Source organism: Quercus robur, chromosome 3 (genome assembly GCF_932294415.1).
Source record: "Quercus robur chromosome 3, dhQueRobu3.1, whole genome shotgun sequence".
NCBI classification, from domain to species: Eukaryota; Viridiplantae; Streptophyta; class Magnoliopsida; order Fagales; family Fagaceae; genus Quercus; species Quercus robur.
Genome location: NC_065536.1, coordinates 25,493,845 through 25,507,320, shown reverse-complemented (window position 1 = coordinate 25,507,320; position 13,476 = coordinate 25,493,845). Strand labels below are relative to the sequence as shown.

Here is a 13,476-nt window from a genome sequence, read left to right as displayed (position 1 = left end):
TTGCAAAGAACTGAAAGCAATAATAAAGAAAATACTTCCATAGCCAATGAAGGAATAACACAAGAAGAGAATAATAAACAAGAAGTTTTGACTAGAAGATGGACATGAAAAAAAAATAAAAAGAAAAAAGAAAAGAAAAGAAAAAAAGCTGAACACCATGCCCTATACATTTTAGGATAGGAAACTAAATATTAAAAAAGGAACAAAAACATGGAATGTTTTCCTTTATACTAATTATTTTATGTGAATTAATTATCTTGCTAATCCATTAGATAGAAATCTCACAGAAAAAAAAAAATTTCTTTCTTTCCCTATGTCTATTTTCTCGGGAACTAATAAACAAGGCCAAGTCAGTTATGAACATATCCCACCACAGATTATTTATTGATAAAATACATTACCCAAAAACTTTAAAAATGAAATCTGAAAGTTCAAGGAACTATTTTACTATTTTTTTGGATGAATAAATAAACAAAAAAAACTATAGCAGGAACAAAAGTAGTACAGTACCAAACAATAGTATAAGAAGAAGAAAAGAAACAAGCACCTTGTACTAGTATTTGCAAATGAAGTGAAAACATACTCATCATAGAGAAATATACATATATAATCCACATGATTCTCACCTTCATCTCTAATTTTCTCTTTTATCTCTCAAAGTACAACATAATTAAGACAGGATTGCTGAATCTCTCTTCTCTCATCTCTCATCAGTCTTTCACAATCTCTAAAATTGTGGCCGGCCATGAGCCCAAGAATAAGCTTCATGGTTCAACTGTCCACCATTTGGAAGCAAATTGGGAGGCAAATTATAAATAGGCAAAGATGAGGACTCCCCCATCCCACCTTGTTGCTGCCCTCCACCACCGCCAATTCCAGGCGGTGAGCTTCCACTGCCACCACCACCACTACTTGCAACTTGCCCGTGGCCCGGGCCACCACCTTCCTCTTCATCCTCCAAAGGCAATCTTTCATATGTAGCATTGGAAAACGTAGCCGCCATCACCATTACAGGCCCAGATGCCATAAGTGGACCAACCACGCTGCCGCCCACCACTTGTCCTTGCCCCCCGGCTAGATAGATGGTCAATCCTGTCGCCCCAGGTGGCGCCGGTCCAGGGAGAAATGAACCATTCAATGAGAGAATCTCGAACCGGCCATGTAGCGCCATGACTGCACCGGGGGCAGATGGCTGGCGGAGTGTGACGTTAGTCACTGTGCCGGTGCCGCTAAGCACGCAAACACCCCTCTGCCGCCTTCTAGCGAATTGAGCTACACTCTCAGCAATATCAGCACCATTTGATACTTCCATGACATGGCTCCTAAGCGCATTAGGGCTATCTCGAGTGACAAATATAGGCGGTTTTGGCTTGTTTTTGGAGCCGGGTGGACGACCTCTTGGCCTGCGAGTAGCTACTTCAATCGCACCTTCTCTAGGCTCGTCGCTGTTCTCTCTTTCATCATCTTCTTCGTTTCCACCTCCACTGTTTCCGGTTATACTATTATCATTCATGGATATACCCAGATCTGGTTTTTTCATTGGGGATGAGCTAACCGAGGTATCCAATCCCGGTAGACCTACCTGCCCGGTCCACCACCGGTTTGCCATGAATTCAAGTCAAGCACAAAAAAAAAAAAAGAAAAAAGAAAATGATAAAATCAATGATCACCCAGAAGATGATTCTTCTTTAGGTTTTCTTTGCAGGTATATATGATCTCTCTTCTTTTTTTCTTCTTTTTTCTTCTTTTTTTACATATAGGCCACGTTTCCAAATCAAAGCTCACACAAGAGAGACCGATCAAGGTTGTCTTAGGTTGTAAAGTGAAAGAAGGCTTAAATAAGGCAGTATCCAGAAATGACTTGGGGCTTGAGTGATACAAGAGGCGATCTTCTTTAGTCTTCAAAAAAGCAAAGGTAGCACAGATTAAAGCAAAGTGTACATGTAAAGTAGTGACAAAGAACCTAAAAATGTAAAGAACTCAAAAGGATGAACAATAGATAAGAAAAAGAGATAAAATTTAAGGAGTCTGTCTGTATGGAACTAAGCTTGGTAGCTAGCTTTTCTCTTTGGTGTCTTTGATTATGGGGTATCTGTGACAGTGTTGTGTTAAGGTCCAGGGGAGCTGGGGTTCTTGTACCAAAGGCAAAATCTCTCTCTCTCTTTTTTCTTTTCTTTTCTCTCTGTGTGTCTGTGTTTGAAAAATGAGAAATGAATACGAGAGAGAGAGAGGTGTAGATGGATTTGTGAATTAGGGTTTGTTTGTTTGTTTGTGTGGGGTCTTGTGCGCGTGAGAAAGTGGGCTGCACGTCCTTCCCTCGCATACCGACATTTGCTAGAGATTGAGGGAAAATGGGTGAAATCTCATATGCATTCCCTTCTTCTATATTATCTTTTTGTGTAATTGTGTGTTCCATTTCCTAGTTGAACTTTTAAGGTTTCAGAAATTGAAGTCAGCTTCTTTCTTTCTTTCCTTTTAAAAAATAAAATAAATTATTATCTCTTTATTTTTTTTCTCTTTTTTACAAAATATAACTTGTAGGAGGGTAGGCAAATTAATTAAGTGGAAAACTCATATTTCTCACCACTTTTGGTGTATATATATGCTGTGATATCTTATCCCATTACAAGTGGGAATTCAATTATATTACACAAATTGTATCTCTTCCTCTTTAGAAGGGAGATTTGTAAGGGTTGAGTGCTATATATCCATAAAAGAAAGGGATTTGTGAGACAAAAAAACAACTTCCATTACATAGCTTGTAATACTATTTTAATTAAAAAGAAAAAAGAAAGCTTGGAATTACTATATTTATAATAAATAGGTGTTCTTTATATGCTAAATGCAATAATCCCAAGTTTAGAGAATGTCCTTCTAAAGTACAATTAAGATCAATGGTCGATGCCTTATTTGTGATTAGAACATTTAATTTTCTGGTGACACGCTTGTTTGAGATGTGTCCTATTTGATTTTGAATATAAAACTAACAAGAGTTGATTTTCGAAGCTTATGCTATTCAATTCACCTCGATATGAAAGCTGTCGATTTAAAAAATAATAAACATTTTGACTAGTAAAAGAGTGCTTGGAAGACCTAAAGCAACAAATGTTAATAACTGGGGAAGGTTTATGTTTATTAGATAAACAAAACCGTGTACGACGGACTGTTGTGATTCTAAGCTTGAAAGAAGACAAATGTGAAAAAAAAAAAAAAAAAAAAAGCGCTTAATAATTGCATTCAAGTCTTTACATTTTAGCACAGGGTACAATTGAGTAAATATTATATCTACAATATTTTCACAACAATTACGTAATAAATATTATTAATTGTGGAAGGATAATGGTAAGATAAACAAAACCGGGTACTTTGGATTGATGTGATTCTAGGTTTGAAGGAAAACAAACGTGATAATAATAATAATAATAATAATAAGTACACTTAGTCTTTAAATTTTTAATGATACATTCACAATAATTTTACAACAAATCTTGGGAGACAACTTATTTTTGGTAAATAAAAAAAAAATTTTAATGGTAAGTTAAATTAAAACTAATAACAACTTACTATCTAAACACTTATATTAAAAACCAATTGATGCTTTAGGCCCGATGATAAAGATAAATTATCATAAAGTGAACACCATATCTTAAAATTCAATCATATCGGCTAAGTTCAATAACGCGAACTTATAACCTTTGTAGGGGCATTAAGATAGTGGAACTTTGGGTTAAAAAAAAAAAAGTAAATAGTGGTCTAGTTTGAGAGTTTAAATTCAAATTTTTTTGTAATTATTTCACAAAAAAAAAAAAAAAAAAAATCAAATTTTGTTTTTGGTAAAATTGTTGTGGACATAAGATTACTTGATTTACATTAGTCATAGGGTAAATTGCAAAGTACACCCCTAAAGTTTGGAGTTGTTTAGATTTTACATTTTAAAGTTTGAAAATTTGTATTTTACACTCTAAAGTTTGTATCCATTAGCAAAAACAACCCTTCCGTTAGTGGACTCACCTACATGGCTATTAAGTGACATGCTGACGTTTGACATGTAATTTATTTTCCATGTACGCAAGTCAACTAATGGAAGGATTGCTTTACTAACGGAGTTAAACTTCAAGATGTAAAATCTAAGCAGTTGCAAATTTTAGAGGTATACTTTGCGATTTACCCTTATTTTGATTTATAGTTTTGTCTCTGAGTGTGGACTCTAATTTACTGACAAGCCCTACATGTAAGAAACATATTTTGCCTTCTTCCGTTCAATGACTCACTTTATAGGGAAAATGATAAATTCAAGTCACATTTGATGTAATTTTTTAAGACATTAATGTTACATCATTCATTTTTTTAAAGGAATATTTCAACAAATCAACCTTTGAATTACATTATTTTGTTATACTCTTCGTACTTACAAATATCAAGAAGACCTGAGATCAATAAATATTTTATCATAAAGAAATTTAAATTTCAAGTTTTTTTAATTTTAAATTTACGCAACTCAGTAAATTTACATTACACCCAAAGTAATTTTTTGCAACATTACCAACTCAATAAATTTTTATTTTGACAAATTCATGCACGCAAAATTTCAATACTATAATATATCAATAAATTTAAAGTTTTTGTTATTTGAAAAGGTAAGCTGTAAAGTACACTCTTAATGTTTGGGGTTATTTGGATTTTACACCTAAAAGTTTGAAATTTTAAATTTTACATCCTGAAATTTGAAAAATAAAATTCTACACCCTAAAATTTGCTTCTTTTAGCAAAAGTAGCTCCACCTACGTGACGAAAAAATTACAAATTAATCAAATTCCAATGTGTCACTTATAGGCCATGTAGGCGAGTCTATTAACGGATGTGCTACTTTTGCTAATGAAGATAAACTTCATTGTGTAAAATTGAATATTTCAAACTTCATGATGTAAAATCTAAGCAATCCAAAATTTTAGAGGTGTACTTTGCAATTTATCCTTATTCATACTTATAATATGTTAGTATCTCCATATCCTTATGCATACTTTTGTGTGATTTTTTTTTTTTTTCTAAAATTTAAGATTCTTGATAAATTTTAATCCATTAGTTTTCTCGATAATGCATGAAGGCATATCATATTGTATACTATATGCTATGTAATAAAAATCATGTTTTAAAAACAGTGGAATTCGTATCTCATCTCAATAAAAATTAAAAAAAAAAAAATGGACACCTTATTCCCTTTTTATTTATTAATATTTTTTCTTTATCCTCTTTATGTCATGTGATGTGAATGATCTTTTATATTACACATTTAAGACCTTTTATTTTGACTAATAATAGATGAGTGCATATCTTTTTTTTAATGAATATAGAGTACTCATCTTACTATAATTACATTAAAATTATTAAGCTAATATAAGTTTAGGCAAAACTATATTACCATATAAAAAATTTTGAAAATTTTTACTTTCATTAGAATTCTATTATTCAAAGTTTAAAAAGTTTTTTAAAGTTATTAATTAATTTAAAATATTTTCATAATCTAACATAATTTTTAGTTCTGACAAAAGTTCAGCTTCCAATATATTTTATTGTTCGATTTTGATGAAAGTTATGGAATATTTTCGTTAATTTACATATGAATTTATATAAAACCATGTGTCGAATGAGTATGCTACTATTAAATTATTAATATATACAAAACGTCAATAAGAGAAGGCGCATGTGGATGTGGAGGGTATATAATTCCTTTAAAGAAGAATATCAAATTTACCCCGAATAATTATTATATATATTTCTAATATAGTTAACCCTCCATAAAAATAAAAATAAATAGTTAACCCACTTATCATTAATAACGATGGATGTAAATTTTTTATTATTAGAATTATTAAATAAAAATTCTCTAAGAACTTCATCACAAATGAAAATTTTCCAAAATTTACTAGGCTTTGAGTTTAATGGAAGAATTTAAACGATAATCAATTTTGATATGATGTTTATCAAAAGGATGCTGAATGGCGTTGTTCAAATAGTTAACTTTTTTGAGAATTTTAATCGCATGAATAAAAATCCATGTTAAGGTACGTTTCAAGTTGTAAGTCTAATGGAATTTTGTTTGAAAAACTCTTAATTATGAAATGTTAGAATTACTAATTGGACAACATAAACTAAGTTGGTTCCTAAAAGAATTATTTAAAATTTTTATCAACTATATTTAGTGCCGATTGAGACATTTGTTCTTCTTTTTTTTTTTTGCTAAATGAGACATTTGTTCAAATTCCCATGACAACAGTGGCTAATATATATAACTTGATGTAATTTTTTAGGCTCAAAATTAAATTATAATTTATAAGTTTAATTGAATTTTTATTTTATAGGATCATAAAAAACATGCTGTCTAATGGTTGGATTTTCAAAATATATAGCAGTGTTAATTTTTATAAAGAAAGTTTTAATATTAGGCTACAATTAAGTTTGTAGCTAAATTTTGTTCCTTTTATATTACTATAAAGTTTGTCTTTTCGTATATTGTTTACTCTAAATTTGTAAGAATCACAGTATGTGATGTGACATGACATTGTTTATTGAACTAAACAACATTTTTATAATTGGTAATGGACATAATGATTATCACACTAGGACTGTGAAAACTTTAAAAACTAAAATGACAAAAAAATATAGTTTTGAAACAGAATTCACCAAAAATTTAAGGATATAATTTGATGTTTTACCATTATTTTGTACTACCGTTTGACACTAAAATTTTATTTTTATATAATTTGATAGTTATAATAGGGAGAGCAAAAAGATTTGAATTTTGTACGTCTTTATTGGAAATATTGGAATACTAAATTTTCTTATTATAAAAGTTAGGAACACCTAGTGTCTTAGGGTCTGTTTGGTTTTAAAAAGCGGTGTATCTACTTTTCATTTTCTTTATTCTATATTCAAATCCTAAATTTGGATATAGAAAAAATCACTTATTTTCACAATTAGTAGTATTTGGTAAGTTTTTTTGAATACATAATTTAGGTATAGAATACATATACCCAGATTTAGTCATTATTTTCTATTTTTTTTTAAAAAGTAACTTTTTCTCACTCACACACATCACATCACTAAAAAAAAAGTAACTTTGTGTTTGCACAATATTTACGAATATGCCATTGTGTACATATTCATAGAAAACGAAAACGCTGAAAAGTTATATTTATTTTTCGTACTTAAATCCAACTTTTAGGATATTGAAAATAAAAACTGAATACAAATGTTAAAACCAAACCAGTTTTTTTAGTGGTGAAAACCCACTAAAAACTGAAAATAAAAACAAAAAACAGTGTTTTTTCAACTAATCAAACATAACCTTAGGTTTGTCTTCTTAAATTTTCAATATCTATCCCAATACTAAAAGATCAACAAAAATGATTAAAAAAAAAACTTTTCTACATTGCTCGGGGTTTTATAACAGTGTTGTGAGGTTTTTTTTTATTTTTTTTTTAATGTTTAATCTCAATAATATCGCCTTATCAGGTAAATTATATTGCTTAGAAAATTAAAAATGGAAAATTGTTACATCCTCCTAGAGAAATTTAAATGATATCAATGTTATATTTTTTTAGTTTCAACTTTCAAGACATCTTGGTTGTGGGCCTCGTGTCCCTCTAAAATAAGGGAAGAAAATCCTCTTCATTTCACTTGAAATGGAGAGAGTTTATTTTATATTTAAAATTTTATGTCTTGAATCTAATAGTGTACAAAGTGTCATATTATATAGAATTTTAAATGATGTAAATTAGATACAAATTTATATTTTTACAATATAGTATTTAATTTAAACTATAAAATAAATCCCTCTTAAATAAGAATGATGTTAATAAAATAACATTCATATGCTCCACCATAAGTAAAATGATAAAATTAATCATCTTAAATTGGCAGAAGTCACTTCCATTCCATTCATAACCAATTATTAATATAATATTAAAAAAAAAAAACTAATTCCTAAAATTTCGGCCTCAGTGGCAAATATAGACAAATATAGACTAATTCCATTCCATCCACACGAATTATGAGTTTCATGCTGATGGTTTAGATTAGACTTCAGCTCTCAATCTAAACCATCAGCATGAAACTCTATTTTAGTAAGTTCACATATAATGGCATTGTTGGCCAAGTTGTCGGCTACAACTGTGACTAAGGCAACGACCGTCGGTGTTTTGAAGGAGAAAAGAACAAGAAAAAACATGAGAAGGACAAAAGGAAAAAAGTGGTTTAGTTTTTATTTGTTATTTTATTCTTTATTTTATAAAAATAAAAATAAATATGATATGGATTAAATAGGAGTAGTATTCAAAACAACATAGTTTTTTCAATACACAAATTTTTTTTTGGAGCTTACGTGGCATGCATTTACTGCAGCCAAATTGGTCATGAAAATGACATTAAAAATAAAATAAAAAGTTATTGATGACAATCATGTACAGAATCACAGAAGGATCATATTAAAAATATTGTAAAGATCAAAATCATAACGTATAAATTTTTGAGTTATTACAATGATTTCAATTAGTCTCTCTCTCACACACATAGATGCTCAAGTTGAGTTCTCACACAGTGAGGAGACTTGATTGATGAGGAACCTGTATGAAGCAATTTTGAAATTTTCGATGCCCTAGTAATTTGAGTGGAAATTTAATTTTAAAGGTTTGCAATCAAGTAATTGGTAGAACCTGAATCAAGGTACTTATTTGGATCATAAATGGTCTTTGTAGAAGCAGTGAAAGTTGATGGTGTTACGGATTTGTTGTTGTTAATTTGATATTGTAGGTAGGTCCAAAGTGATACTAGCATTAAGCCACTTATTTATACTTAAGGGTCCACCATGACCATGTCCCTTACCGCGATCATTGAATTTATAAGCAGTTATATATTCTACATTGGCTAGAGGCTCAGAAGTAAAGGAAACATGTGTGGAGATCTTCCACGGGGATGTCATCTGTTTGGGTTGTAAGTGAGGTGACAAAGGAGCTATTCTCAGTAGGTAACCTTCCAAGGATGTAAAGGATGAGATTGAGTCTAGGGACCAAATGATTAACAACTTTTAGACCATCAGCTAGTGCATTTATCTTCTGAAAATAATCTGTTATAGACAAATTTTTTCTCAGACAGTTTTGAGGCAAATATTCGATCTAGTGCATGCCGAAATTGAGGCTGAAGTTGATAGACTAGCAACTTGAGTAAGGACTTGTGAGGGATTAAAAAAAAAAATTGTTTTTATTTTTTATTTATATATATATATATATATATATATGGGAGAATTTAAATTTTTGTTTTTATTTTTGGTTTATAGACAGAATTTGAACCTCAGATTTCTTATTTAACTACAAAAGACTTTACTAGTTGAGCTAATTAGAATCATAATGAAGGATGAAAGAATCTATCCGAAATAGGATGTTATCCTATTTGTGCTAGGCAAGGAATTCAAGGTTAGTAGTAGACTCGGTTCGACTCCAAAAAAAATATGGGTTATGAGGTAGTATTTTTATTTGTGTTTCTGTTGGGCTTCTGCTTCCCAATCTGTTGCTCTAAGTCTCTATTTATAGTAGTGCAGATGGGGTGTTGACTCTGCTGAGCAAGGTGAAGATCCGAGGTTTGATGATGGTTGAGTGATGAAGGGTGCGTTAGAGGTTGTGGTGTCTATGTAGAAGGGTGAGCTGTACAAAAATATGGGAAATTGTAGATGCAACTCATCTGGGCAGTGAGAGAGATGATACATGAATATTAAAAAATAGGATACCACCTCCTAGGTTGAGAGTTCATAAGTCATAACTGTCTTACCTAAAAAAAAAGAAAACTATGGCTCTCACACACACGTAAATTTTTAACTAAAATCGTGACTTGAAGTCATGATCATCATCTCACATATGGATAGATCCTACAAACGTGGACCCGTCTCTATGTAAGAGGATAGCTGAACAAATTTATTACACTTTTTATACCATTTCGGTCCTAAATTATGTAACGACCCAAGAAAGAACGACTACATCTGTGTTTAGGGCTATCCAACGGGCCCAAGACCCGATCAAACCGCCCGAATCCGACTGACCCGAAGCCCAACGGGTTGGCTTGAAGCCCTTGGCAGGTCGGATTCGGGTCCTTATCTTAGGAAAACTAACTATTCGGTTCTAGTAGCGGGTTAAGGGTTTAAAACCCCGTATAACCCGACTCGATAGAAGTTTTAAAAGAAAAAAAAAATATCAAATCAAGATCAAATCACGTGTGAACTGAGGACTGTCTGGACTGATAAGACTGAGCACTGCCTAATTGAGAACTACACGGCACCAGAGACTTCCTTCCATGCAAAAACAGACATCAAATCACCAGCAAGCATTAGAACGGCTAAAAGCCTAAAATTGGGACTAAAAGGCTGAAATTTCCCTTCAGCCTCTCTAAGTTCTAACTCTCTTTGCTAAAATTGGGACTAAAAGTCTTCGGCCTCTCTAACTCTCTTCACTCTTCAGCCTTCACTCTCTCTCTCTCTTTCTCTCTCTCTCTCTACCAATCGGTCCAGCCCCAACAGCTAGTCGGCTACCCTTCAAATCAAACTCAGATTTGATCTTTCCCATGCTTCTGTTCATGAATCATGGTTTAGGGTTTCAAGACCCAACTCAGCTACACTTATCAAAATCAAAATCAAAATCAGATTTTCCCTCATATCTCTCTCTTATAAATTGGACTTTTCTCGAGTGTTCTTCGTTTTCTCTGCTCTCTAGTCTTTCTAGTGATTTCAAAATCTCTCTTTTTTATTTTGAAACAAACAAATCCCTTTACTCCTTACACTCAGCCTCTCAAACTCGGCTTCCTAGTCTTAGATCAGGTAAAGTTTCTTCCTATTTCATCCCTTTTTTTTTTTTTTTCTGTATTTTGTGTTTGTGATTGGGCAAAAAAAGAGGAAAGCTTGATGATTTTCAGTCCTTTGTTTGGTATAATCTGTTCTTCACGAGTTGATTAACTTGCTACAACAACTTGATGCTAGAAATTGCTAAGCTTTATTTTATGTTATTTGTTAATGTTGTGACCTGCTACTTAATTGCATTGAAACTCTTGTTTGCAATTAGATTGTTAAATGCATTATAAGGAATCTCATTTTCATTTCAACCTTGTACAAATATGTGTTCTTTATAGGCTATGATACTGAGTCACCATTCTAATAGACTAGAGTCTTTGACATCTCAGACAAAGTTTGTCATAAATTTATTTACTCAAGCCATCTGCTGCTAGTTATTTAGGAGGATGCATCTCATTCTTTATTTACACTATTAACTTTGTATGATAATTGATACATCAAGCTTTCCTCTTTTTTTTGCCCAATCTGGGTTTATCATTTTGTTAGTGCTCTGTGTGTGATTTGTTAGTGCTCCCTGGGTTTATCATTTTCTTCCTTTGATTCATTATGTTAGTGCTCTGATTGTGATTTGTATCTGCCCTGTTTTATTCCTTGTTTTGTTTGTTTTTTAATGATCAATATACTTGTATCTTCATTGTAAAAAAAGAATATGAACCCCTATTTTAACAAGATGAAATCCAAACACATTTTTATTTTCTTATCTGCCTGTTTTATTCTTTGTTTTGTTTTGTTTTCTATGATCAATATACTTGTATTGTCACTGTAAAAAAAAAAAAAAAAAAAAAGATGAACCCCTATTTTAAAAAGATGAAATCCACATTCTTATTTTCTTATTTGATTGTATTTTATTGCTCATTTGTTTGATTTATTTTTCTTTCTTAACTTAAAATTTTGAAATCCTAATTTTATACAAGAGTTGAAATCCTAGGCTTTTTGCTTCCTTCTCAAGGTTGAATCCCTAATAGCTAAGAGTTCTCTAAGGTATCATTTCTTTCTCTTTTAACTTCTTGTTATTGTTTGTGTGTTACTTTTATGGTTGTTTGCTAATGCATAAATTTGATGTCTTTAGGTTATGAAACCCTTAAGTGATGCACCCCCTTCCCAAGCAACACCTACTGCAACAGCTGAACCTGTTGCCCAAGCTGTACCTACTGCCATTCCAACTAATGCTGAGGTTCCCCCACTTCCACCTAAAGGTAATAATCGGAAAAAGTCTATTGCTTGGGACCATTTTGAAAAAGTAGATATTGGTGAGGGTCATTTTAAGGCTGTTTGCAATTATTGTCAAAAAACTTATCTAGCTGATAGTAAAGGGCATGGTACTGCTAATTTATTGAATCATATGCCAATTTGTGTTAAAAACCCTAATAGAAAGACACTTAAAGGGCAACAAACCTTAGCGTTTGAACCCAAAATGGATGGGGAGGAAGGGTTTCAGCTTTTACTGACAGCCTTTACTATTGAGGCTTCTAGAAAGGCACTTACTGAAATGGTTATAATAGATGAGTTGCCTTTTAGGTTTGTTGAAGGTTATGGGTTTCAAAGATATGCAACAACCTTACAACCTAAGTTGCAAATTAGGGATATCCCATCTCATCAAACTGTGGCTAGGGATGTGATTGACATTTATGGTGTTGAGAGAGAGGAACTAAAAGGGGCCTTGAAGGGTCGTAGGGTGTGTCTTACTATGGACACATGGACGAGTATTCAAAATCTGTGTTATATGTCCCTTACAGGTCATTTTATTGATGATGATTGGAAGTTGCATAAGAGAATTTTGAATTTTTGTCAAGTTGAAGACCATAAAGAGGAGACTATAGGTAGAAAGATTGAGTTGTGTTTGCGTGAGTGGGGTATTAGTGGCATATTCACTTTAACAGTGGACAATGCTAGCTCAAATGGTGCCACCATTAAGTTTTTGGAAAATGTAACTAAAGATTGGGAGGGGACTGTTTTAGAACATGAGTTCTTACACATAAGATGCTGTGCACATATCCTAAATCTGATTGTGGGGGATGGTATGAGAGAAATTGATGCATCCATTGCAAAGGTGCGTGAAGTTGTGAGGTATGTGAAGTCCTCACCAAATAGGAATCAAACTTTTGTGGGTTTTGTGGAGAGATTAGGTATTGAGTCTAAGTCTCTTCTTTGTCTAGATGTACCAACTAGGTAGAACTCTACCTACCTCACGTTAGAAATCCCACAAAAATTTGAGAAAGTGTTCATACGAATGGACTTTGAGGATAACAGTTATTCTTCATACTTTATGAACAAGGAGAATAGTGGTGGTATGGGATATCCTAGTAGTATTGATTTTCAAAATTGTAGGACATTTGTGGGTTTTTTGAAGCTTTTTTACAATGCCACGAAAAAGTTTTCAGGTTCTTTGTATGTTACTGCAAACACCTTTTTTGATGAGATGTTTGTCATTCAAGAGAATATTTCCCATTTAAGTAAATTACAAAACCATCTCTTGAAAAACATGGCAACTATAATGGAATCTAAGTTTGATAAGTATTGGGGAAAAGGGGATAAAATGAATCATCTCTTGTATGTGGCTGTGATTCTTGATCCAAGAAAGAAGTTGA

General features: G+C 32.1%; 2 protein-coding genes across 2 annotated transcripts; one reads left to right on the top strand and one right to left on the bottom strand.

Moving 5' to 3' along the window:
• Positions 1-522: 522 nt before the first annotated feature.
• LOC126717594 (AT-hook motif nuclear-localized protein 20-like) lies at positions 523-2,380 on the bottom strand. The gene has a single exon (XM_050419411.1). It carries the CDS (start codon positions 1,607-1,609, stop codon positions 728-730), a length of 882 nt encoding a protein of 293 aa, XP_050275368.1. The 5' UTR covers positions 1,610-2,380; the 3' UTR covers positions 523-727.
• A 9,580-nt stretch (positions 2,381-11,960) lies between these two features.
• LOC126719444 (zinc finger BED domain-containing protein RICESLEEPER 2-like) lies at positions 11,961-13,061 on the top strand. The gene has a single exon (XM_050421996.1). It carries the CDS (start codon positions 11,961-11,963, stop codon positions 13,059-13,061), a length of 1,101 nt encoding a protein of 366 aa, XP_050277953.1.
• Positions 13,062-13,476: the final 415 nt, after the last annotated feature.

What these genes read in the sequence shown, in the direction of transcription:
- LOC126719444 (XM_050421996.1), top strand. Translation starts at nt 11,961, where the DNA reads ATGAAACCCTTAAGTGATGCACCCCCTTCCCAAGCAACACCTACTGCA.
- LOC126717594 (XM_050419411.1), bottom strand. Translation starts at nt 1,609, where the DNA reads ATGGCAAACCGGTGGTGGACCGGGCAGGTAGGTCTACCGGGATTGGAT.